Source organism: Bolinopsis microptera, chromosome 7 (assembly GCF_026151205.1).
Source record: "Bolinopsis microptera isolate Bmic1 chromosome 7, MBARI_Bmic_1.0, whole genome shotgun sequence".
In the NCBI taxonomy this organism is placed as follows: Eukaryota; Metazoa; Ctenophora; class Tentaculata; order Lobata; family Bolinopsidae; genus Bolinopsis; species Bolinopsis microptera.
In genome coordinates, this window is record NC_087078.1 from 14115273 (window position 1) to 14142814 (window position 27542).

Here is a 27542-nt window from a genome sequence, read left to right on the forward strand (position 1 = left end):
GGGGGAGCCGCGCTCTTCGTGCGCGGCGGGTCATACAACGTATGACAAGGGACTCCAGGCCATCATATTTATGTTCATAATCATAGAGATTAGGCTGATCAGCACCGCCCAGTAACAAGTACCGGGTGGCGGGCGCGCGCCACTGCAAGCTCAAGGGCTCTGGATAGATCGAGCAACCAAGTACACACTACACAATTTTACTGGGCCGCGCTCAGCCTGTCATTCCGCCAAATCTATATGTTAATGAACATAATAGCCTGGGGTCCTCAGGTAATACACAATTAAGTCTTACAAGCTTGAATCGGGTTACTGGGCGGCGGCCGGCGCTTTCACCTAGCCTCGCGTACTGCGTGACGCGCTTGTTTCACAAGTAATATTTGCAATAATATATCCTGTGCCAACTTCGCCCCTTCGGCGGTCGCGCGCTACTGCAAGCGAGACGGCTCTGGATAGAGCAAGCCCGCGCTCAGCCTGTCCACTGTCATTTGTCATTCCGCCTAATCTCTCTAATCTCTCTATATTTTGTTTATGAACATACAACATAATAGCCTGAGGACCCCAGTTGACCATTGTTAATGATCTGGCCCGGCGCGCGCTACTTTGTTGCACTTGCCGTCGGGCCATTTCGAGAAGAAAGCGGCGCGCGCTACTTCGAGGAAATTTAGACGAGTAACATCCGTCAAGTCCCCAGGTAAGTACATACATATTACATTGCAATGAAAACTGCGATGAAATGCAGTTTTCATCGCAATGTGAATGTAGGTTTCATCGCAATGTAATTATAATATGTATGTACTACGGCTTAACTTTTGAATAAATCACCTAGCCTAGAATATAAATACTTTTCAAAGAAAATATATAACAAACTTAACTTTCTCTGTGAAAAGCAACATTACATAGATACAATGATACATCAACATGGTCCCCGGATTCTTACTACACGTTGTTTAAATAAATACTACACGTTGTTTAAATAAATACTATCTGTCGTGCATGCGAAGCGTGCACTCGATCCGACCGCCCGGTCTTTTATGGCCGGAAGCCGTTGTGAAAAGGGGTTGCAACGTGTTATGTGTCAACCGGATTCTTTTCCTTTTCTGCTTTTGCGCTTGCAGTAAGTTGCAGTCTAGTACAATAGCGGACTTGTGAAACAAGCGCAGCGCGTCACGTTATCACGTAGTCAGTAGTACGCGAAGGCCCGTGGTTAGGTGAAGCTAAAACATAAAATTGCAATTGAAAATGCCCATTTTGATCGGTAAAACGTCGCGTGAAATACTCATTTTCGGTAATAAAACATGAAATACCCATTTTCGGTTCAAGTTTATATAGTTAAATTGCCAATCTAATCTGGACAATCGGGCATTTACTAATTTGCTTGACGGATGTTACTCGTCTAACTTTCTTCGAAGTAGCGCGCGCCGCTTTCTTCTCGAGGCTGGAGGCAAGTGCTACGAAGTAGCGCGCGCCGGGCTTGTCCATTAACAATGGACAACTAATTTGCCCGCCCAAAAATTATTACTTGACTTTAGTTTTTATGACTTTATGTGTTACTAGTGTAACCCGGCCTACGGCCGGGATTTCACTGCCGCAGTTAAAAAGGGTAGGAGTAATTACCCGCTGAGTCAAAACCCGCATTAGGTGACCCAATAGTTTCTTAAACAATAATCTCATAATCAGTTATTTCTTGTGGACAATTAAGTCATTATTAGCCATGAGGCACCACACTCCATGATCATAAGGTCTGAACACTGAGTATTACACCTCATCACTCCCGTCTTGAACCGCTTTCTATTTTTATTTAGATCGTTATAGAAATTAACCCTTGTTAACTCCGCACCACACCCGCATATTATATTTGAAAACACGCATAACACTGTCGAACTCTCTCTCTCTCTCTCTCTCTCTCTCTCTCTCTCTTGCAGTTCAAACAGACCCCAAACACTAACAGTCCCCCTCCCCTAATAAGCTTAAGGTATAACATTACAGCGAATCTTCCGGGCTAATCCAATTATGACGCTACTTAAATGCAGCTATAACATATTACACAGTAATGAGAGAGAGAGCAAGCCTCGTAACTCTTGCCGTTCTGCTCAAGCAATTTTATGTAACATTTGTGGTACAAAACCATCAATTAAACCACTTACCACCGGCCGATTTTTTTAAAAATTTCCTATGGGCTTCATCAGAGTTTTGTCGGCACTATACCGAAAAACCAGTCCCGTAACTATTACCGTTTTTTTTGTATAACTGTTTGGAAATTACACACAGACACACACACAGACACACAGACACACACACATTCTGGTGTTATTAAGTTGATGGTTATTGGTTATATTATGCAGCCGAACAAAACGGTTCTACATAAATCCTAATCACTAATCCCAATCTTAACCCTAATCATAACCCGAAACTATGGCCATAACCGGCCTAACCACAACTTTGACCCTAGCCCTATATAAACAATCGGGATGATGATTAATCACTCTACACTCGACTGTCACGTGACTTTTTCAACCCGTTCTCTAGCTGGCCCTGAACGACTATTCGAAACCCTAACCCTCTTATCTCCGGCCCAACCCTAACCCTAACCCAATCTCTAACAAAAGCATATGCTGAAACCCTAACCCTAACGAGAAATTCGACCAAATTCCTTATACGGTCATATCACGTGATCAAGACAGTTTTTCGCCATTATCTCGGCAGGGGAGCATTTTAACCCTATGTCATGGGGTGATTCTGAATCAGCGTCCGAAAATACATCGATTCAAGCTGGTTTCAACTGTCGGGGGCCCTTTTAGAACAATCTCGAAGATCGACTGTAGAGTGATTTAGCACGCTCGAAACAATCGAACTCGACTGTACAATCGCACTCGACTGTACTAGTATGTCACGTGACCATAACGGTTTTTTGCCCAAAACTCTCCGGGGAAACATTTTTACCCTGGCCTACGCCATGGGGGGTGATTCGGAATCAGCGTCCAAAAATGAAAATACACTTATAATCTTGACGGATGTTACTCGTCTAAATTTCTTCGAAGTAGCGCGCGCCGATGGCTCTTACTAATTCGCTCGCCCAAAAATTTCACGTGACTTTGGTTTTTTATGGTTTTGCAGCCGTACAAAACGGTTTTACATAAACCCTAATCCCAACCCTAACCCTAACCATAACCCCGAAGCTAACCATAACCCTTACCACAACCCTAACCCTAACCCGGGCCCTAAACAATCGAATTCGTATTTTACTAGCCTGTCACGTGACCAAAACGGTTTTTTGCCCATAACTCTCCAGGGAAGCATTTTAACCCTACGTCATGGGGGGTGATTCGGAATCAGCGTCCAAAAATACACCGATCTAGATCACTTTCACGCCCAAAGGGCCTTTTCACAAGAATTTTCTTAAAATTTGGGCGAGCGATTTAGTAGGAGCGCGCGCCGATTGACGATGTCAACCCATCGAGATCGTTGCTTCGATGCGAAGCAAGAATGCTAGTTCGCGCGGCGTGTCGAAGCGGCGAAGTCCTCCAAACACTAATCTATGAGCAATCTTGATTACTTTCATATCCTTTGGAGGACTTCGCCGCTTCGACGCGCCGCGCGAACTAGCATTCTTGCTTCGCATCGTCGATCTCGATGGGTTGATGCATCGTCAACCAATTATATCCTTAGCTAGTGCTTGCTTGTATTGTAGCGCGATGCACTATTGGGCTGGCGGGCCGCGATCCAGCCTAGCCGCGCAGCCAATATGCAATAATGCTTCTCACTACCACTTCGTTACAATTTATTTCCACTTTATCTCCCTTTTCTCACTTCCTTTTGTTGTTACACAATTTCTTTGTACCCTGCTCCTCCTTTCTCTCATTCTCTTCCAGTCATCTCTCATGTTTAAAGATTTGCAATTGTAACTATGAACTAAACACATCTTGTCTTTTCATAACTTGCAATAATCTCACCTTCTACATTTCAGAAGCCATGATCTGAGAGTAGATGATTGAGCTATGTACACGATGTTGTTGATTGACGATGTCAATCCTTCGCATCTCACCGATCTGCATAATAACGATCTGGTTGCGAGAAGCATTATTGGATGCGCGCGCGACCCAGTAGTGCATCGCGCTACAAAGAATGACTTAATCTGGGACAGTGCTTTTGAACAATCCCCTCAAATGTTATTATTTTACTCCTCAGTTATTATTATTAGCTATAATATACGCCTTTTCATTTTCAAACAAAAAAGAATATGAAACACTAATACAAACTACAAAGTTACTAAGTATAAATCAGCTGACCGGTGCTCAAAATTAAATATATAATGCCTACTGGTGAGACCAGCAGGCATAATGCCGATCTGAGGAATTAGGCCTCGCCCGCGAGGTAAGGGCTAATTCCTCCGTAGGAATTAGGCCTCGCTCAGGCGTGGCTTTTCAGTTATTTGTATATGTAAATATACGTTTCAGCACTGTGCGACGAGGTCTACATGTTAACTTTATAAGTAGACCCCCGCGCCAAATGTAGGCCTAATTCTGCGTTAGGCCTAACTACATTTTGGTGACAGTAAGGCTATATTATATTTATGTTCATAATCACCGAATAGAGATTAGGCGGAATGACAGGCTGAGCGCCGCCCAGTAACGAAATCAGAAATGCACCACTGGGCCTCGCCGAGATGTGAAGGATTGACATCGTGAATTAACTTTAGGGCATTTTCACATTTTCACGTGACCTCAGTGCTGATCAGACAAATATTACGTATTTCATATTTATTTATTTTCAAACATTATTTCATATTCATATCATACCGATAATGGATAGCCTAATATAATTTTTTTTGGAAAAGGGAGACACTGGCCACGGTACACTTTATATAACCCAACTTTTGGTTTTGTACAATCCTCATATTTTAGTTAACGGTTTTTTTGTTCTACTATGATCAAATTCTGTTTTAATCCTTTGGCTGGAATGTTGGTAAAATTTCCACTTGAGTAGCTGAATTCTTCCTGGTATCCTATTTTTGGCATTGCAATTACTTTTACTAACAGTTCCAAAAATAGAATTTATAATAATTGCAAAAATGATAATATTCACGTAGGTAACCTTTTAATTTTGATACGGTCTACAGCTAACGGCACACGAGAAATTCTATGGCTAAAGTTACAAAATATTGTGAGGATATTGATAAATGAAGTTACATCTGATAAATTCATCACTACACAATATAATTTACAACCCTTTGTTGACGTATTGGAGCGATTTATGCTTTTAAAAGGGGTCTGAGGCTCAAACCCAATCAACTGGGTTCTGGCCTGGTCAGCTCCCTGTTACCTGATCTTGAGGTGACGTACGACACCTCGTTAGCCCAATCAATGTCTGGAAGGCTGCAAGTTTTAACATGCCCAGCACTTTACTTAAGATTCTTAAGTGTTAAGGAGTTGTGCGAGATGACGCGGCGCTACTACATACTAATTCACTCGCCATCAATTTCACGAAAAGAGCGATATTTGACTTTCGCATTGGATATAAAGATGACCAATGATATTGCAGTGTTTAAGTCACGTGCGCGTGATATAGCGCGCTGGCGTGTGATTGAGATCAGATACAAACTTTTGTTCCTTCCTCTTTTTCACCTGCTCTCTGCATTATGCCTTCTGATAAACCTATCGCTTGCAGTTTGTTGAATATCTCTGTCATCTGTCATTTGCCTTAAATTGATAACCTTCTCTTAAGCTTTTTTATGGTTGATGACGATTCACGATACATATAGACTATTTGAGTATTATAAATATATAGAGGCCGCAGAATTATGAAGACTACCAGATCCTGGCGGAACCTAAGCGATCACGACAGGCCCTACTTGAGTATGCTGTGTTCTCAACTTTCGCTTTGAGTTTGATTTATACTTTTCTAGTTCACGACGGTAACACGACATCTGTCCGACAGCGACAACACTATTTTCTTGTGTTTGAAGTGATATCACAAATTTGGCACATAGAAATTCACCCAAACTTGCACAACTTATTTGTCTTAAAGCTATCTTACTATCTAGAAAGTTTCAGGAAAATCGTATCGTTGGATCTCCAGATATATGCCTTGGAACCACTGCAAACCACCGAATTGGAGATATTTTTTGTGTTTAAGGTGATATCTCAAATTTGGCACATAGAAACTCGCTCAAACTTACACAGATTATCCGTCCTATAACCACCATACTTTATGGAAAGTTTCAAGAAAATCGTACGGTAGGATCCGACATAAACTATTGTCCGAATAGCCTATTTTCTGAGTCGGACAGATATCGCTGTCGGACAGATGTCGCCCAATCGTTCACGACAATTGCGGCGCAATCCATAAACAATAAATTTCGCTTATCATTTCTCGAGGGCAAATTCCTAAAATTTAAAACGTTTAAAGTATTTATAACTATAAGCCTTCCCAACTCACTAAAAGTTAGGACACTCAAATAAATATGCCCTTAAATCTATTTATAAACTTTTGTGGCTGCCAAATCCGCTTCTTTGTAGCTTTACATCGGCATTTAAACCAACATATCGTATTCCGATTCGTCGGACCCTCTTTCTCTGAACTTAGCTGTGCACAAATTTTGGAAATTTAGCTTAACGTTTAAACAATTTTAGTTAAAAGATAGTTCTGGTTTTGGCAATGTTAACTGATTTTAACCCAAAATAACAGGGTGCCGTGAAATATGAATTGACCAGCATTTGCGTGCAAACCAGCAGTCGGTGATGATCTGAGGAACAAAACGCGGCAGTACCGAAGATGAGGCCATAAAATACTCTTTGAGCTGTATCCAGCTCCCGACACACTAATATTATGCAAATTAGCACAAACTCGTTATGAGCCTCAAATATGCTAATTTGCGTCAATGAGCATGCGGTTTCCGGAGGATTTGACCTCACATTTTCTCAATGAATGGTGTTTCGTACCACCATTCGTTATCTCTGTTGTCGTGAACCTCCGGACAGTCAAATTCCGCAATCCCACTTGAAAACAATCAATCACCAGTACACGGAGATCTGACATGCTAGCAGCAGAGTGACATCTGAATTCCGGGGCTGGCATGTCTCGCGTGCCCCTCCATTTTGTAAGTGTGTCGTCGGACATTACTGACCGTGTCAAACGCTCTAACAGTACGGCATCGCACCCGAGATTATACTTTCTCGCTTTTAATAATGTGTTGTTTATCGTATACTCTTGTTAAGATGCCTATACTTTCAAACTGACAATAATCTGCAACTCTTTGTTCGCTCCCTACCAGATAACAGTCTTAATATGCCTATCCTTCGTACCAGAATCAACTTCCTGAAAGCCGTCGACCCCAATGCAGCCAAGCCACCGCCCAAGAAAAAGGAAGAAGTAGAACAGCTCCCAGTTCACAAGATTGCTCTTCTTTTGCCCCTCGTCGTCATTTTAGTCGGTAAATATATCCCACTCACATGCTGATCAGATTGACGCTTTTAGTTTTATGTCTCTTCATTCTCTTTCGGGCATGCTGTCATTAATTACTAATTCTGATTTCTCTCAGGCGGTGCTTTGGTCGCTCTGTCGTTCTTATATCCCGAAACTTTCGAAGCAGGCTTGATAGCAGGTGTTTGCTTGTTATTCTACGGTATTACCGGATTCCTTCACCTAGCTTCAGTGATACTTCACCAGGGAACCTGGTTAAATGAGGTTAAACCTCAGAAACACAAGTGCTCGTGCGGGGCTGAGGATTTTTAGAATTTTAGAAGTAAAATTTAAAAGTGCTAATAGAAGCCTATAAAATATTACCAGGCTTTGGTTTCGGCAATCAGTTTTGAAGTTATAAGTGTGATTTTTATGATTGTGTTATTGATTTGTAATTGATAATGATAGTTTTATTAAGCATATACATTATCTTTTATTGACAAGGGGTCGTTCACATATTATATAATCACTTTTTGCCCAATTTTTAACCCCCCCCCCCCTTCCCCATCCATAATCAGTTTTACACATGGCTATTGTGTTAGAATTAAACAAGTATAATCATTTATAAACCCCCTCCCTATCCACCCTCTGTCAGTCAGTGATTACGTAATATGTGAACGACCCCTAAGTAATAATAGTAATATTATGTATTGTAATTATTTGGATAAGTTTATTTATTGAGGAGACGTGTAAAGTCCGTAAGCTTGCTCATCAGAAAGACTGTAACATTCGTACATTATCAGGATTTACGTATTTCCAATACATACTATAAAAATGTGAACTAATTTTTGAGCAGTCGAGTGCGTCGTATTTTCATGAAATTGAATAGCCAAAACCTAATTTTGTTGACCTTCAACCTTGTCAGTTGTCTTTATCTAAGAGCTGAAGTCTTTACCTAAAGACTAACGACCCGGTAAGTCTCTGGAAATGTTTTAACTCTTTTCCTGTGACGACAAATTTATTTAGTGTTATTTAGTTAAACAATGACAGTAGTAGAAAGAATAGGCCTTGTTGTTGACAACGTACATTGGATCTTAAAGCTTCGTTTCAACGTGAAAGTTCAATTAATAGAACCAACAAAAGTTGCACTTAATACTTGATATTACATACAGTTTTGAGTTCATTTATACCAGTCAAGATCCTAAGCCCTGGACCTACACTCTACAGTGTAGGTCCAGGGCATGGTCAGATGTAAGCTGTATAGACCAAGGGATCTATAACTTTCTATAATCAGTTGTTGATAATTGATGTCTTGAACCCAAATATTCAGTGAGATCATCAAGCTCAGTACAATTATGGAATGTCATGGAATGATAATTCAAATGTTTTATATTGTCTGAACAAAAGAATAAAAACACACTTATTATCTCATATGCTACTCAGCTACTGTCAAATCAATATACACATGCACTGTACAGTGTACACCAGCAATCGTTATCAGTACGATAATTGATATTCGGTGAATTTCTTTACAAGTCTAAAAACTCAATTTCCTGTATATATTAAATGTTTATGATAAATAAACTTAACATTTTAAAAAGCTCATTTTGGTAAGTTTTTGTTTAATTTCTACTTATTATTTGGTGAAAATTCGAAATTTACATCGAGTATGTGACGAATATCTACATTCGTATAATCACCCATAATTAGGTAACTAATCTGCTAATCAGTTAATTAGCATTACTATCAGCTGAATTAATGCTAATTTGTTTAAAAGTATATAGAATGCTAATTGCTAAATGAGTACCATAAGCGGTATTAGCGTTAAACTTAAAATAAACTGTAGATCTGTAAAATGTGAATAAGTCATAGCTTCTCAAGTTCATTAACTCTCTGTCCACATATGAAAGGTTCTGAAACTACTAAATTATAGTAGAATATTGACAAACAGAGTCCAAATAATATCAAAGTTGAGTTTATCCAGCGAATGTCTATATAGACTGGTTCAAAGCGTTAACCGTTGTCGCTCCGTAAGTTCTTCCATATTTAAACTTCATCGCTGAAAATAAAGTGCTTTGTAAAGACTATCAAGACTATGAGGATTATAATGAAGACTGTAAAGCAGGGGTGTAGGAAGAGGGGAGGGGGGGGGCTAACGGCGAAATGTTTGCCATTAATACCAATCTGCTAATAGAATTTAGACAAGATGCAGCTTTCGGCGGACTTTTTACAGGCAATGTTTCGCTATAAAGACTATAAAGACTATAAAGACTATAAAGACTATAAAGACTATAAAGACTATAAAGACTATAAAGACTATAATGACTATAAAGACTATAAAGACTATAAAGACTATAAAGACTATAAAGACTATAAAGACTATAAAGACTATAAAGACTATAAAGACTATAAAGACTATAAAGACTATAAAGACTATAAAGACTATAAAGACTATAAAGACTATAAAGACTATAAAGACTATAAAGACTATAAAGACTATAAAGACTATAAAGACTATAAAGACTATAAAGACTATAAAGACTATAAAGACTATTATAAGACTATAAAGACTATAAAGACTATAAAGACTATAAAGACTATAAAGACTATAAAGACTATTATAAGACTAACATGGCACGTGACCAGTGTAGTTGGGAATGAGCCCTGATTTTCTGGCATATATTGCTCCAGGAGGCGCTGTTTTCGCTCTTGTCATTCTGGGGGCTTCAACCTTCCCACGCACTCGGTCCTGGAGGGAAGATTGCGATAAGTTATAACAAACTTACAGCCCGTGTTCAAATAAAATCAAACCTATATTTTACTATACCCATATTACCCAACCGAAGCAAACCGAGTATATATTCTTGGAAGTTGCATGTTTTGTAAACTTTGTGAACATGAGAGTATTCAATGATAAATTAAATCATTAAAACAGATCTTAAATCACTAAAAGTTATTGATATGTGATAAAATTAACCTGAACATCTTGGTGAAGAGTGAGGGCTTCATGTGTGATAACAGGGTAACTTTTAGCGAGGAGCTGCCGAGCCTGGGGCACAAACCCTGTGTAACCAGAAAGGAAATACTTCTGAAATGGTTATGTGATATTGAGTGTTAAAGTTATCAAACATTTTTTAATAATGTGATACTTATTTGAGAATAAAATGAGATAATGTAAGGGTAATGCGCGGCTTAGCGCGCATTGGAAAACGATATCGACATCAGACTTTTGACAACTAAAAAGCGATCGGCGAATCGGATAACAGCTTTGTAGTTATGAGTGAAAAGTCATTTCAGATGATGACCGTTTAACATGTCTCCAGTCTCATTAGAACATTATAGCCTGGACATACACTAAAAGTAAACCACAGACTTACTCTATTTTTAAAGTACTGTAAAAATCAATTCTTTCATAAATCTTCTTGTTTTAACAGATATCTGACGTTAAAACTATTAAACTAGCACATTGGACTGCGGTCTGAGGAGGCGTTAAAAAATACCGACAAGAATCCTCAATCTGAACAGCATTAGTAGTAGTGATGCTACTAGTTATCAACCTCCAATCTGGTGTTAAGACGCTGTAAATTCCACTGGAAAGCCGAAACAGCCTACTTGCCGCCGGATCATGATCAAAGCACCATCAGCAAATTCGAGTGCAATTAATTAGCGAACGTAGTGATTACTATTGGCATATTTTCGTGCTTACTATTAGGCTCTGCAGCAACTACTAGCATGGTAATAAAGTCTGCATCAATACCACTCTAAATACTAACAGGAGATGAAGTATACGAGAAGTGTGTGCTTGTTACAATACAGCAGCGGCTACTCTGCAAACACTATTTAAGTACTTGTACTATTAGTGGCTGAACTATCAGTAAACCATTAGTAAACAGTGACGCTAGACTATTTGCCAAACTCTGGACTGTAAAATCTCAATTATTGTTTTAGTAAACTTTCAGTTACTAACTATTGGTAACTCAAGTATAGGTGAACACGAGGTTTTACATTATTATATATTCTTGTTTCTGCTTGGTTTCCAGGACACCACTCACCAGTCACCTTTAGCTGAAACAAGTAGTGAATGGAGCTGACCCACAGGCCACATTCTTATCTAGAAGAAGTTCCCAACTAACAGCAGCACGTAGGAAGCATTTATTAGGAGAGTTTAATTTCTTTTGGAAAAAAGTGAATTTTTCCAGGATCTAGGCAACTAGAGAATTTAACCAGTTAAGTTCAATAATTTTATCTGATATAATTTAGTTGAAAACCTTGAATCAGAGCATTGAGGATGCTGGAAACAGTATTACAATATCCTACATCAAGAAACATCGGAGTACCTAGACTGTGCACTCTTTGCACACAAATAAAAAGGGAATACCACTATCTTAAAAAGGGAGGATCCTGGAAAACAACACTGTCCCCGGTACCTGCCTAGTCCCCCCCTCCCCGGTACCTGCCTAGCCCCCCCCCCCCCCCCCCCCCCCCCGGTACCTGCCTAGTTCAATAAAGCAGTTTTCTGTATGTTGTGTTGAGAGTTATCTTTATCTTTTTAACCGCTATAATTTAGAGGAGAATCTATCGAAGAGAAAGGGTACACGTTTTTTAGGATGAAGTGAATTATTTCTCTGATTTAATAGGAAATCAAGAACATTGCCCTGAGCCTGACAATCATATAAATTAATTTCTGGTTTTTTTTTTTAAACTTCATTTTAAAACTGTATTTTGTCAGGCGTCAACTAAATGACATTTCCTTTTGCAGAAACTTTCCTTGCGAAAATGTCGTCCGTGACAAGTGCAATATTCCATAGTAGTAAGTAACATGTTACCATAACAGTAAGTAACATGTTACCAATATAATGATGCGGTTGCATGACGTATACGACATACGTGACTTTAAATCCACCAAGTCACTATTCTTTGTCTCAAAACACAAGTTTCACGCTCGTGTGTGCATGTTATCCAATAAAACGTTTCGTTCTCATTTTCTGTGAATTCGTTTACCTATAGCAGTTGTTGTAAATATTATCAAATCGCTTCGTTTGATCTGATTTTTGTACAGAACTTCTTTGCAGAGTTTAGAAATTTCATATGCTCATTAACTATACATATTACATCTTTACATGTTCCTTTTCGAGAACATCACAAATTCGAAGAATAGAAAATTTGCTGAATGATAAAACATTATTCGTTTTTGTCTATTAAAATCCTAATTTGAATTTTGATATTTACAAGTCACTGTACAATATTCAAGGTAAAAGAGTAGTCAGAACTTCCACTAAAGTCATAGTTAAATTAATATAGTTCAAGCTAACTTCTTAGTTATTAACCTAACATAAGCACATTTTAAGCACAAAGCTATTCTAAATAGTACAAGGAACGCGTGTAATGGTAAGTATCCACTGTAGAATTTGTTTGTTATTTTAAAATTATACTTTTCTAACAAAACTTTAAAATCAGGCCAGCAGTGAGGTTTTAACACGATTATAGTTGCTAATCTGAGATATCTCACTAGAAATGGTGATATTACTTTATTAATAATCTCGAACAGTCACTACATTCCAGGGTAGTAAATACCTCCTAGTGTTAGCACTGCTGGCAGTGCACAGTGTAGTATCACAGAACACTGCAGAACAGGATGGCTTTAACCCGAGGATCTACTACGGAGACGATGCAGAGAAAGGGGAGTTTCCTTTCATGGTACGTGGAATATTCCGGAATGTTATATATATTATGATGTATTGTTTGGTGAAGAGAGGGAAAGAGGGCAGGGGTAAGGAGGGAACGAAAATAAAGGAATACTGGTGTAACCCGTGCCTACGGCTGGGACTTCACTATCGCAGCTGAAATCCAAAAGTATAATCCCGCCTATTATAGTCGAAAACTAGTGAGAGTGGGAGAGATGGAGAGTAAGTGAGACACTTTAGTATCAGATTTGGGTCACAAAATCGTCAATTAAACCACTTACCACCGACTGATTAAAAATCCTTAATCATTTGGCTTCGTCAGAGTTTTGTCGAAACTATATCGAAAAAACCTCTTACCGTTTTCTTAATTAAGCCGTTCGGAAATTTCCAACGAACCCACACACTTTTAGGATTGTTAGTATAGATACCGTAGAATAGAGGGAGGGTTCCTGAAACTAATAAACTCCTCTCCTCAGGTTAGACTGTCAGATGATTATGGACACTGGTGCGGAGGAGCCCTTATCAGTTCCCGTATAGTGATAACAGCTGGACACTGCCTCTTCTTAGACGGTGAACTGTTAACTGAGTTCCCAATTGTCACAGTTGGGGATCACAGTGGAAAGGATGAAGACATGGAACAGAGAATGGAGGTTATGAGGATAATCCCCCACCCGGACTACAGTGATAGGACCCTAGAGAACGATATAGGACTAGTAATACTGAAAGAGGCTGTACAGATAACAGAAACAGTTACCACAATATCCTTACCAGAAGATGAGAGGCTCTACAAGGAAGGATCTGCAGTGACAGTAATAGGATGGGGTGGAACTGAGGAGTCCTACGAGGCTGCTACCCTTCAGAAACACGTGTACGAGATATCTAACCAGGAGGAGTGTAAAAGCTTCTGGGAGTATACGATATACGAGGGTATGGTGTGCACCGGTAAACCTCCTCTGAAGGGCCACGCTTGGACAGGGGACTCAGGGGGACCATTGTTTACTCAAGATGCCAGTGGTAAGTTTGTTCTGCTGGCCTTGACAAGTTGGGGAACTGACGTAGCAACTCCTGATACTTACGATGTGAATACTGACGTGTCCTACTATATGGACTGGATTAAGGAGCAGAGTGGAGTGGGTTTAGATGAGTCGTTGAGTTTAGAGCTGCAGGGGGGTGTGAACCACGGGGTTGTTTTAGTTACAGACTACTCGGGGACCTCTACCATCTGCAACGATGGCATAGGACAGGATGAAGTCAGTGGTGTGTGCCGACATCTTGGATACAGCTACGGGATCCTCAAACACCTCACAGACTACCAAACTGGCAAAAAGAATACAATTGTACCTGAACTACCGGGATTTGGTAAAACCAATCTGAAATGTAGTTCTGAAGCTAAAGATGTCTCAGGGTGCACATTTAACAGCTACCCTGGAGAGGTGCCCTGCTTTGGAGGGCAGCAGCTAGCTGTGCAATGTGCTGGTATTAAGTGGAGATTCCAGATAACTGATATGGATTCCAAGATCACCATCACACCAGGCGGGGTAGCTAAAGGAAAGGTATCATGCAGGGTTGAGGCTGAGAAATATGATATGGGTATTAACTTACAGAAGGAAGTGGAAGTTGGCTTGATAAATGTAAAAGAAGATGGGGATGATTTAGAGTATATTGCTGATATGATGTACAAGAAGAAAATGGGCGTCTTCACGACAAAACTAAAACCAAAGGAGCAAGTTGAGCACGACTGTTTTGTATGTGTAGCAGTTTTAAAGCATGATGATGACTTCTTAGCTATTAAGGGGGAGGATAATTGCAATTTTGACGCGGAGTCTAACTCGTTTAGACAATCTCTCAGGTCCTTATTTCGGAAAGAGCGGAGCAATAGGAACTGATGTGAGCTTTCCCTGTTCAGTCAATGAGATAATACAATTATTCTGTCTGTTTTATTTGGTTATCATAACACACTTTTCAGTAAACCCCATTAGAACAAACTCTGTAGCCAATGTATTTATGGAAGAATGTTTTGTCTTTTGTGGCTATTTTTTATCGAGGATGTTGTGAGTTGTGGATATTTAAATTAGAATTTCAAATTTGATCTATTATAAAGTGTTTTATATTATTTTTAGCCATAAGAACTATCAAAAAATTTAAAGTTCTAAAATCAAAGATCTCCGGAATCCGTTAGAGAAGAACGTATTTCCAAACTCCAACACTCCAGAGTCCACTATTAATTAGAGGTCATAGAAGTTCGGGGAAGTGTGTGTCACAGAAAATAGACTTGAAAGTAAGTGGGGAATTCATAATTCAATATTTCCGTTCATTCGGCTGAGTTGACGCGGTACGAGAAATTGTTCCGGAGAATAGGGGTCAATTGCCAAATTAAATCTGAATCCCTAACAAGCGGGTTAAAGTTAAAGTTTAATTGTTTAACCGGATTTCTCCAGGCTTAAACGAATAAAGGCACTACTGAGAGGAAGTAAATTTATGGTGGGACCTTGCTTTGTTGTAAATTAGCTTTGTTGAGTTCCTTCGCAGAATCACATACGTAGATCTTTTACTTCTCCACTTCACTAGATACACATTATGCTTTTTTGTTGTTGCTGTGATTGCCTTTGGGATGACTGCTACTGCATAGAACGTTCTCTCGTAAACGTTGTTTTCTATCTAATTTGATTAAGCTATAAGCTAAACTGGAGACTCAAGATTGGAAAGGTCGAAATTTCTTTTGTTTTTTTTTAATTTTAAGAAACGGCGGATATTATCAAAATAATTTCTACGCTCACGAAAGTATAAATTGCACATTCGTCAAAACATCATCTTAATCTTGTAAAATTATAGCAACTTTGAACAAAGCTAGAAGACAAGCCGTCCCATGGTAAGATACAACTATCAATAACTTTATAAGATGAGTTGCATTTTAATTTCGAGTTGTCACCACTACTTTGATTACAGATAGATCAACCGAGATACGAATTCATCTTTTTGCCATCTTAATTCTTTAATAACGAAATATTTTATCGATTTTATTGAAAATTTCGGAGATGAACTGTGGGTGGGTAAGGTATGTGAACATGATTTTAAAGTTAAACTTCTTCGTCTAAATTTCAGGGAGTAATACATTTACTACTGGTTCTGGTGACCCTCCAGAACATTTATGCGCAGAGGGCGGACCTTGACAATGCAGACCACTTTGAGTCTAACTCGGACCTTGACAATTGGGGTTATGCCGACCAGAATGCCGACCAGAAAATATACAACGGAGATGACGCCGAACTCAACGAATTTCCTTTCATGGTATGTGTAACGTTAAAAGCTGTGACTTACAATATTAGAATGCGATGTCAGGGTGTGCAACTCTTTCACTTTCTTCCCTTCACTAACCACTAATCACTATCCAGATGCGGATTAATAACAGTTTCACTTTCCTTTTCAGATGTGGATTAATAACAGTTTCACTTTCCTTTTCAGGTGCGGATAGTGTCTGAATATGGGGACCACTGGTGCGGAGGAGCCCTGATAAAGTCCAGGGTGGTACTGACCGCAGCGCACTGTGTGGTACACAATGGCGAGGTGGCCAAGGGCATGAAAGTGGTGGTTGGAGATTGGAAGATTGATCAAGAAGAGGAAAATGAAAAAGAGTATGAGACGGTGAGAAGTGTTGTACACCCTGGATACATGCACGATGCTCGGTACGGTGGAGACATTGCTCTGATTGTGCTGAAAGAGGATGTCCAGTTAGGTGATGGTGTGAAGCTCATTTACCTGCCAGAGGACAGGAGCTTCTACGAAGCTGGAGCCCCTGTCACCGTCATAGGGTTCGGTGGAACTGAGAAGGGGTATATTAGTTACACTCTCCAGAAACACGAATCTGAGATATCTGACCAAGATGCGTGCAAGGACTACTGGGGGGCTGAACAAGTCACCTTATTGGAGGGGGCAGTGTGTACTGGGAAGCCTCCCCTGGAGAGCTTCGCTTGGCAGGGCGACTCAGGAGGCCCACTCTTTGCAAAAGATGCAGGCGGCCAGTTTGTTCTGGTTGCCTTGACTAGCTGGGGGGTTAATAAGCCAGATACTGATTCCTATGATGTTAACACTGATGTACACTTCTACAAAGATTGGATTGAAGAGAACACTGAAAAAGCTCTGGATTCAATGTGGATTGAACTTAAAGGAGGTCTATCCCACGGAGTTCTCCTATTCCATGACGGTCCAGAAGAGGTGTACACTGTGTGTAATCAAGGAGTTGGAAAACACGAGGTCGATGCGATCTGTCGACATCTGGGCTACTCATACGGTGTTCTAAAACACTCTGTAGAATACAAGAAAAAGCAAAGGAAGCAGAAGTCTGAACTACCTAAGTATGGTGTGACAAATTTAGAATGTTCTGCTGAAGCTAAGAATGTGTTTGATGGTTGCGATATAAATGAGTACCCAGGCGAAGCTACAGTGCCCTGTTTTGCAGGTCAAGAAGTGACTGTACAGTGTGCGGATTCTGAGTGGATATTTGCAGTGGATGTTATTGATACCAAGGTGAAGAGTGATGGTGACTACGTAAAAGGAAAGGTTGACTGTAAGGTAGATGCTAAGCTGTACGGCTCTCTCATAGATCTGAAGGAAGCAGTGCAAGTGTCCCTTCTCAATGTTATGGATGATGGTAGTGTGCAGGTTGTTGAGGAGAATATGAGGTACAGGAAGAGAGCACAGTCCTTTTTTGCTAAGCTGAAAGTCCAGGATGAAATAAAACATCACTGTTTTGTTTGTGTGGCTTCCATTCGGGAAAACGGTAAGTTCTTTGATGCAAAAGTGGAAGTGAAGGATTGCAAGATGGACTCTGCAGCAGCACTTAAAATCGTCAATGATAGAAAGAAAGCTGAAGAGTGACGTAATCATTGCAAGAAGTGACGTAATCACTGCAAGTAGTGACGTCATCATTGCAAGTAGTGACGTCATCACTGCAAGTAGTGACGTCATCATTGCAAGTAGTGACGTCATCATTGCAAGAAGTGACGTAATCACTGCAAGTAGTGACGTCATCATTGCAAGTAGTGACGTCATCACTGCAAGTAGTGACGTCATCATTGCAAGTAGTGACGTCATCATTGCAAGAAGTGACGTAATCACTGCAAGTAGTGACGTCATCATTGCAAGTAGTGACGTCATCATTGCAAGTAGTGACGTCATCACTGCAAGTAGTGACGTCATCATTGCAAGTAGTGACGTCATCATTGCAAGAAGTGACGTCATCACTGCAAGTAGTGACGTCATCATTGCAAGAAGTGACGTAATCACTGCAAGTAGTGACGTCATCATTACAAGTAGTGACGTCATCATTGCAAGTAGTGACGTCATCATCTCAAGACATTATTTCTTTAAAAAGACAAAGCATGTTTAAATTTTATGTTTACAAGAACTTCAACTTTGTAATGTGTAGTAAACTTCTATCAATGATTTTCTTTATAATTCACGGCAATAACGTAATTTTGATTTATTTGGTAACTGAATTTGGTGCTAATATTATATTCATCGTTATTGGTAATGTAGCCGAGCGGTGATCACTTCCAAATTTAAATTCGGAGGTAAAGGGTTCGGATCCCGGCGTCACCTAACCTAAGTACGCAGTTAATGATTCCGTTGGATCTATGTAACATCACTTGTAAATAAAAAACATCTGTGTAAATATCCCCTCGGATGAAACTACACCGAATGATCAGGAAAGCTGCGAAGCTCTTTTGCAAGTTCCAAAAATGTAATGCATATTAACAAAAAATCACGTACTGATCATCACTGCCCGTTCTCAATAATCAAGCATGAACTGGTGTGCAAGAGAGAAATTTATCATACTGAATAAAACTTTTAAAACAAAATTAATTCTCTTCGATGCAGTGTTCATCCAATCAGGAATCAGAAAAAGTGAAGATTTGCAAATCATGCCGATTTTATTGACCACATGTTAAGTTGAACGGTTTATCGTGCAAATGCAGCTAAACAACTGTAGCTAAAACTCAAGACATTGATTATGATAATATGCAGTGCATACCATTTTAAATTGTTTGATTTGATTAAAGGGCCGTTTAGCGTTGAGGCTACAAATCTGAAGTACTGTTTTTGAATTTGTTAGATGCATTAATATTTTTTCTGAAATTTAGATCTTTTTTATGTTCTAGAAACCCCCTCGCGACCGTCGCAGCCTTTATACCCCCTTTCCAATTTTTATTCAGACTCATCAGAAGTCGTTCGACAGGTCAATGGAAGATAAGAGGAAACCCGTGCACTAAATACTTTAATAGCCAGTTTTAAACGAGACGCAATTGATGCTGTAAATGAATGGGAAAAGTGAGCGACCGATTTCATTCTCGGTACCATTTTGCATTTGCAGACGGTCAATCAAATTAATCCCATTAATATCATTTCATTTTGTTTGGGAAAAAGAGACAATGGCAGTGGTCCACTCTACCCATGATTGATTATGGGTTTTGGTCAAATAAGCATTAAGCCATTTAGATGCTCCAAAGCATCCTTCGTATTGCGTTTTTGAACACTGAACACTGAACAAGTATTGCGTTGTTGAACAGTGAACACTGAACATACCAATTCGGTGATTCAATTTACCCGTTTTTTCGGCCCACATACAAGACCAAAATCACAGGAATGTGCTTGAAGGCACAAACTGTAATAACTTTGCGGCTGTCTCATCGCAGTTCATCGAGTCAGCTAGAGATTATCTTAGCCCCTGACAGGAGAATATCAGATTAACATATCTACCTGAGATACCCTGGTCCCAGAAATCACATACAGAGTGCCGGCAAGGGTACTAATAACCTTCCCGCACGTCAGAGAGAGAGAGAGAGAGAGAGAGAGAGAGAGAGAGAGAGAGAGAGAGAGAGAGAGAGAGAGAGAGAGAGAGAGAGAGAGAGAGAGAGAGAGAGAGAGAGAGAGAGAGAGAGAGAGAGAGAGAGAGAGAGAGAGAGAGAGAGAGAGAGAGAGAGAGAGAGAGAGAGAGAGAGAGAGAGAGAGAGAGAGAGAGAGAGAGAGAGAGAGAGAGAGAGAGAGAGAGAGAGAGAGAGAGAGAGAGAGAGAGAGAGAGAGAGAGAGAGAGAGAGAGAGAGAGAGAGAGAGAGACAGAGAGAGAGAGAGAGAGAGAGAGACAGAGAGAGACAGACAGAGAGAGAGACAGACAGACAGAGAGAGAGCTTAATTTGCTGAAGGAAACCGAATTCAACTGTGGGACGGAACATTTTTAAGTAATTACTGATTGGGCTATTATTGTATTCCTTGATAGTCATAGATCGCTTTGGGATAGGTGTATTTTGTATAGAGTTTTTATGGTAGACTAAATTTGTCGTTCTTAAGGTATGTCATGTGATCCAAAGTTACAAAATGTTTTCACCTTCAGCTGTTGATTTAATTAAAACAAATCGTTATTCTCATAGTGGGCTTCACCACAAATCTAACCAAAATGCTGCTTCATTTTTCAATTTACTAGTATTCTCAGATTTTAACTCAGGCCCATAAAACTTAACTTACCTAAATATATAACTCACCAATATCTCTCACCAATATCTCTCAGGAAGGCTCGCTGAATATCCATCCTCACAAAATGGTAAAGATTCTTATTAATTATTTTAACTGAGACCTTTTTAGCTCAAACCTTATAAACCATTGTTCTCGTCAAACCTTATACACTATGAACAATATTTTCCGCAGAATGAAATTATACGATTCTAATCGAGGAGCCGACTGGAAACCATAGGAAGCAGGGATTACGCGGGGACACGTTCCAACAAAGGATTCGAAAAGATGCCGGAGTTTGGGCTCACAAAAGTGGACTGCACTGATTTTGCAGTCCAGTTTTCAGATTGTTCTGCCCAATCCTACCCGGAAGAGGCAGAAGTTCCCTGTTTCCACGGACAAGAAATAGCAGTACATTTTTTTTAGAGAGGCTGGGCCTAGTTGGCCCACGAGAGGATAGCATATGAATGCTTTGCCTACCTCTGGGGTATGGCAGTCCTGTGGGAGGATGCCAGTGGAATCAAGATGTGTAATCAAGGATGATGGTAAGTGTTGTGGGGTGTGTCATAGATAAACGCTTAAGTGGTGGTTGAGTGTGGAAGAGAGAGGCGAAATGAGACGGCGTTAAAGTAGTCGCTATGTTACACCTGTCTGGTCCAACTCCTCTGGCACCACTAGGCGTTTAATAGCAGTACAGTGTTTCAGCTCGGAGTGGGAATTTGAGTTTACTCATATGCAGACCAAGAGCAAGACAGGAGACAGGGGCAAGGCCAGGGGCGGACTAACCGCTCACAAATACGGAGTGGAAATAAACGTGAAGAAAGAGGTGACAGGTATGTTGGTGAACATCAAGGAGAACGATGTTGAGTTGGTACAGTATATGAAGTACAAGAAAAAGAAGGGCACCTTCGTCTCCAGTTTCAGGGACCTAGATCACAGCTGTCTAGCTTGTGTAGCAGTCATTAACGGTGCTGAGGACCAGTTTCACATCTACATGCTGGAAGATGAGAGCACTTGTAAATTAGATCCGGCTGCTGCAGGGACAACACTCAGGGCGTTTATAGAAAACGGAGGTCCTGATCCTAAGCTGCAGAGACAACACTCAGGGCGTTTATAGAAAACGGGGGTCCTGATCCTAACGAAGGTGAAGACGATAAATGAGCTGGAAATTGAAGCTTGGACAAATTAATTACGGTTGAAGGAAACACGAACTGAACATTCTTACGGTGAATTAGCGAACAATTTTGTAGATCTAAATACGTAAGAGAGAAAAATCTAATTTAAACTATTTTCACTTTTGGAAGGCTCTTTTATCATTAATATTTTAAAGAAGTGATAGTTACACACTTAGTTTTAGTACAATTCAAAAAATATTATTGCTCACTACTGCAGTCATGATGCAAAAACATGCACTGAATTTGGTGGATCCAATCCCGTGGAAATGTGCCCATTAGAATATAGCCTCTCCAGAAAAGCCACACAACCTCTCACTGAGGCTATCTTAAACCAGAAACTCACGCTCTCCCCTGAGGAAACACATGAAATGAACCAAAAGATCAAACATGCGAAAAATGGTATTTCTAGTGAGAAAACCCTCTACAATAAGTACAAGTTGGCCTCTATTAAAGCAAAATGTACTGACGACATCAGCAGAAACCTGGACATTCTCTGCCAGAAAGGAGCATCGTCATGGCTTACCGCTTTACCGCTGGAGGAATTCCACTATAAGTATACGTTATAAAAGCAGGAATTTACCGACGCCGTCCAGATGAGATATAAACACCCAATCAGAGACAGACCGCAGATATGTGCATGCTCTAAAGCGAACACCATAGACCATGCACTATCCTGTGCTATGGGAGGTTACAGGGATATGCGGCACAGCCAGATCCGCGACCTAGAAGCCAGTCTCCTGGAAGAGGTATGCAAAGACGTTCGGACAGAACCAAAATTGCTACCTCTTACAGGAGAAACCTTCAAACTCAAGACGACTAACACCCGACCAGATGCAAGGCTGGACATCACGGCAAGGGGGGTCTGGAACACCGTGGACAAGACGTATTTCGACGTTCGAGTCTTTCATGACGGGAATAAAAGCAACAGTGGGCCCATTGACAAAGTGTTTCAGAAACACGAGGCTGAAAAGAAACGAACATATAACAGCCGGGTCCTGGAAGTGGAGAAAAGCACATTTCTACCCCTCGTTTTCTCCACTAGCGGAAGCATGGGGAAAGAGGCTGAAGCTTTCCATAAGAGAATCGCAACACTCATATCAAACAAAAGGGGAACACCCTATAGTGATACGATTTCTCACATACGCCGAAAACTCCGCTTCTCAATCCTCCGCACAAACCTCGCCGCCATCCGAGGACACAGAGGAAGAGCAGTCCAATGGTGCGACAACACGGACAGCGACATCAACCTCATACCAGGATGGACTAGTAATATGTGTTGATATTATGTTTATATTTTCAAATTGTATTGTATATAATAATTTTACACTTTGACCGTTGGGAGCGGTACCTATAAAAAAAAGAATTTGGTGGAAACTGAACATTTTAGTCTGAATCGAAATCTATAGATGAAATGTAACATTTGTGTATTATTATTTTATAAAACAAGTAATTGAATGTATTATAACTTTTTAGTTTAATAATTCTAAACTTCTTGCCTAGAATAATTCATTTTTAAAAGCTATCAGAAGACCTCTCATCGGCGTCTCTTAGTAACCTAGTAACCTAGTAAATAAGTAACCTAGTTACCTCAAGCTGATACTAACCAATAGCATTGCGTTCCTATTTCTCATTCCGCCGATCAATATTTTCTAATGGCGTTACAAATAAGCAGGGGGGGGGGGGGTTGTTACGCCGTACAGGAGATGCTGGGATGAATGACCTGCTGGTCGAGTAGACCTAAATGAACTGGGACAGCAGCTTTCATTAGAATTGCTAAATCTAGAAAAGGCGATAATCTGTTCAACACCATCAAGTCTAAGTGGATATTGAGATGTTACAGATTAGAGTTTAAATAACTAACAAATTTAATAATTAAAAAGAATGTGTTATTGAAGAGGACATGATGAAGATAATTTGAATATTTTCCCTGCACTCGCCAAATCTTAACGACGCTCATTGCTGCTATTCTGTATTTGTTTACATGTTGATATCAGCAATATAAAAACAATGGAATTTATTCGTCCTACTCCGTCCAAAGTGTACGTTTTAGCACCCCGCATCAGATCATACTTTATTTATGGTCTCGAATTTCTCGTTGCCAAAGGAACAGTAATTAATAATATTATGGGCTTACGAGCATTGCATCAGTGGCTGTAATGTTGCTATGGAGACAAATACAAACTTTTCAGAGAGGGACATATGCAACATGCGATATGTTATTATAAAAATTATCTCACTTAAAATAACCTTCTTAAAATCATCGCCAGCTTTACACTCACACCACAAATACTAATTATAATAACTATAATTAGTTAATTATAACAACAGATAACAACAATTGGATTAAAGAAAAGGCTGTGAATACAACTTGCTACAGAACGTATGCTGGGAGTTTAAGTCAGAAATTTAAACAGCTACTGAGCCATGGTTACTAAACTGAGTTACTAAGTATAAGTTACTAGGTTACTAAGTAACAAACCTCGTCGTGGTTGTTAGGTAGCCGGTAAGGTGAGGTCCCGTACTGGAAGTCACGTGGTTTGGCAGGGTACGCGTTAGCTTTACTAACCGGAGTCAGCGGTCTTCTCGGTACCATCTGTAAAATAGGGGGCCTTTTTGTTAGTCATTCACTCAAGGGTAAAAGGATACGTTTCATTTTCAATATCTCAATTAGTGGATACTCAGTTTAGCTATAGTTATTGTAAACTCATCGTTACTAAATAACTTTTACTCAGTGTAATTATACAACTCTAGACTCATTGTAGATAACTCACTTTCAGTGTCTCTTCACTCTTCTCTTTCACGATGAGATCAGCTTCGAAAGACTTGAGCGCATTGTCGCATGCCTGTGCGTAGCGCTGCCCGAAGAAATGCTGTCCTTTCGGCACGTAGCCTGGGATATCGGACACTGTACTTTATAACTAAATCTCAAAGTTGACACTGTACTTAATAACTAAATCTCAAAGTTGAGCGCAGTTAAAATTCATAAAATGGTAGTAATCTATAAAATATAATGTATTTTTTTAAATTAATCGACTCTACTAATTGACTAATTAACTAATTGGTAAATGACACTAACCAGTGTAACCTGGTACCATGCTCCCCTTAAGTTTAGTGTTGCTCCAACCCTCCTGAGACGCTGGCTTACTCCTTGCTAACGGCTCCTGGAACTTTACCTCCTTTATTACACGGTACGGCATCTGCTGGGAGAGGAGAGACTGGTTACTCAGTTATCTGGTATTGTACCACAAGTATTTAGAAATTAAGAGTCATTGCTATGTTTTTAAATCTTCAATTAATCGCCTTGTATATTTCCAAAGTTATAACGTTTTAATTAGTTGAAATTTCAAAAGACTGAGACAGTTAAGTACTATTAACTGGATGGTAGTAACTACATATTACATGAACCACTATTATTTCTAGATCAGTCCACAGTCAACAGTGTGTTTAAATCATGATTTAGCCAAAAAGAGTATTTTTTAATTCTACATAAAATGTGTCAAATAATCAAAATAACAACAAGCAACTAAGAAAAAAGAAAAACCACACTCGGCTCCTAACAGTGACTAAGTTTACTTGTTAAGGTAGTGCTTGATATTGTGTTGTCATCTGAGTACTTATCTTCAGTACTTGGGGCTATTTAGCAGTTGTAGTTAGATCAGGTGGCTCTCTGGACTTAGATTTTAAAATATGCTTATTTCAATTTATCAAAAAGTATGCTTATTCTACTAGATCAAAAGTATGCTTCTATTCAGTAATACTCTCTCATATTATTGCAGATTTTCAATGGACAATGAAAGCATAGAAATACCCTGAAATCTTGTATTGAATGAAAGAGTAAAATAATTATTCCATACAGTAATATTGGTATGATTGTGTTGATAACAATATAATGTGAACCTGTTATCTGTATTTAACCTAGTATCCTTCCCAGCAACAATTATAAACAAGACTTGTTCAACTAAGTATGTTCCATCCCCATCTCCCTCCCCTCCCCTCGCTAAACCCTGTACCCTCCCCTCCCCTCCCTTCCCCTCCCCTCCCCTCCCCTCCCCTCCCTCCCCTCCCTCCCCTCCCTCCCCTCCCTCCCCTCCCTCCCCTCCCTCCCCTCCCTCCCCTCCCTCCCCTCTCTCCCCCTTCCTAAACCCCGTACCCTCCCCACTCCCCAGATTAGTATAACAGTATGACAGTATAACAGTATTAACAGTATATAACCTTGCTCTGAAGATAGTCGGAGGTGTCCAGGATAGAATGTGTAGTTTGTCCATATGTTCCTCCGATCTTAAATTTAAACTGGGGAACATACCCCAAATACCTGCAATGTATTGATATCATACAAAACGACAGCAGAAATTATAAAATAAAAATTAATTAATATTCAAATTAACATCATATCTCATTGTAAAACTGCTCGTCTTAATATAAGACTGCACAGTGCACGTATATAAGATACTAAGTTACTAGGTTTAAACGTAACATAGGTTAATTAGTCACTAAGTCACTTATTCATAATGTTCCTGTGTTACTAGGTTACTAAATTACTAGGTTACTAAATTACTAGGTTAATAGGTTACTAAGTGACCTAGTACATACCCTGGTAAATGGTAAGGTGCCGGAGTTACTAACGTGCTTTGTACCATCCCTGTAATGAAGATAGCTCATGTTAGAGTAAGTTCTTAAAACAAAACTCTCGGAATAAGTGAAATCAGGTGAAATCAGGTAAAATCAGGTGAAATCAGGTTTTTCTGGAACCGGAGCCTATCCTTGTTAGATTGTTACAAGTTTTATGGGTATTGATTTTATCCTGAGTTTGCAAGAAGAATAGAAGATGGAGAGGCAGAATATTTATAATCTTACTATTGTTAAATATAACTAACTTTGACCTCTCTTAAGAGGATCGCAAATACTTCTTTTCTTTTTTATCATTTCTATTTTATAAGTTAGTAATTTACAGCAATTAAATCTAAAAATGTTCCCACTCCCAATAATTGGAATGACGTCATGTAGATCTGATCCAAAGGACAATAACATCTTGAAAATTAAACGGATTTTCCAATCTATATTATATAGAGCTGTCTTTGTACTGTGCACAACAGCAAGACAGTGACGCTTCCAATACCATACACATAGAAGCTGCATCGTGTACCGGACAATAAAATACTGTATTCCATGCAGTGGTGTTTTGTTCAGCAATTAATTCTCAGTCAGATACTTTACAGCCGGCTGTACAATGCTGCTGTTCTTTCCATTCATTGTGGTTGGGCAAATTTACTGTTGAATCATTTTGCAATTTATTTGTGCATCAGAATCGCTGTTAATTTATATTTTGATTTTGCCTTGTGATCCTGGCTACGTGCCTGCTTGTGTGTTTGTTAAAGTGTGTAATGTTGATGTACCTATGGACATTTATAAATGTATAAATACTTTTATTAAGATATTTAATACCCGTAGACTAACGATTGTTCTGCCTTTGAAGGTTACAAAATCCAGGGCCGAATTTTCTCACATAGTAATTGGATCGTGGAATCCTCTCCTGGAACACTGGCTTACAGGAGAACTAGAAATGTGACCTTTAGTCTTGGAAACGTTCCAAATTGATTGATTTCTTTAATATCACCTTTTTCGGATTAGTTTGTTGATCACACAATGCAAAGCATGCTCATTACTAAAACTTGGACCCAGCGAGGAACAGTGAATACGAACATGCCTACATAGTTGATAACCTCTCTTGTTGGGGACAATTATGTCAACTGTTTGTCAGTATTTAAATATAAGCCACGAAATG

General features: G+C 39.6%; 3 protein-coding genes across 4 annotated transcripts in view; 2 read left to right on the forward strand and 1 right to left on the reverse strand.

The window, feature by feature from the left end:
* LOC134818304 (acetyl-coenzyme A synthetase 2-like, mitochondrial) overlaps window positions 1-27542 on the forward strand; it is a 64954-nt gene that overhangs the window by 13505 nt on the left and 23907 nt on the right. The window lies entirely within an intron of this gene.
* Window positions 8824-26400, reverse strand: LOC134818307 (ciliary microtubule inner protein 2B-like). 2 transcript variants are annotated; one of them, XM_063827811.1, is made up of 8 exons: window positions 26351-26400; window positions 25973-26072; window positions 24837-24957; window positions 24532-24650; window positions 24240-24353; window positions 10376-10486; window positions 10030-10147; window positions 8824-9457 (listed from the first exon to the last, which is right to left on the reverse strand). In XM_063827811.1, exons 1-8 carry the CDS (start codon window positions 26395-26397, stop codon window positions 9390-9392), a joined length of 798 nt encoding a protein of 265 aa, XP_063683881.1. In that variant the 5' UTR covers window positions 26398-26400; the 3' UTR covers window positions 8824-9389. The 2 variants fall into 2 exon arrangements, with proteins under 2 accessions (XP_063683881.1, XP_063683880.1); XM_063827810.1 differs by having other exon boundaries at window positions 24837-24960.
* Window positions 12741-18549, forward strand: LOC134818010 (uncharacterized). The gene is made up of 5 exons (XM_063827417.1): window positions 12741-12786; window positions 12961-13095; window positions 13559-14959; window positions 16185-16370; window positions 16545-18549. The coding sequence occupies exons 1-5, from the start codon at window positions 12784-12786 to the stop codon at window positions 17955-17957; spliced, it is 3138 nt and encodes a 1045-aa protein (XP_063683487.1). The 5' UTR covers window positions 12741-12783; the 3' UTR covers window positions 17958-18549.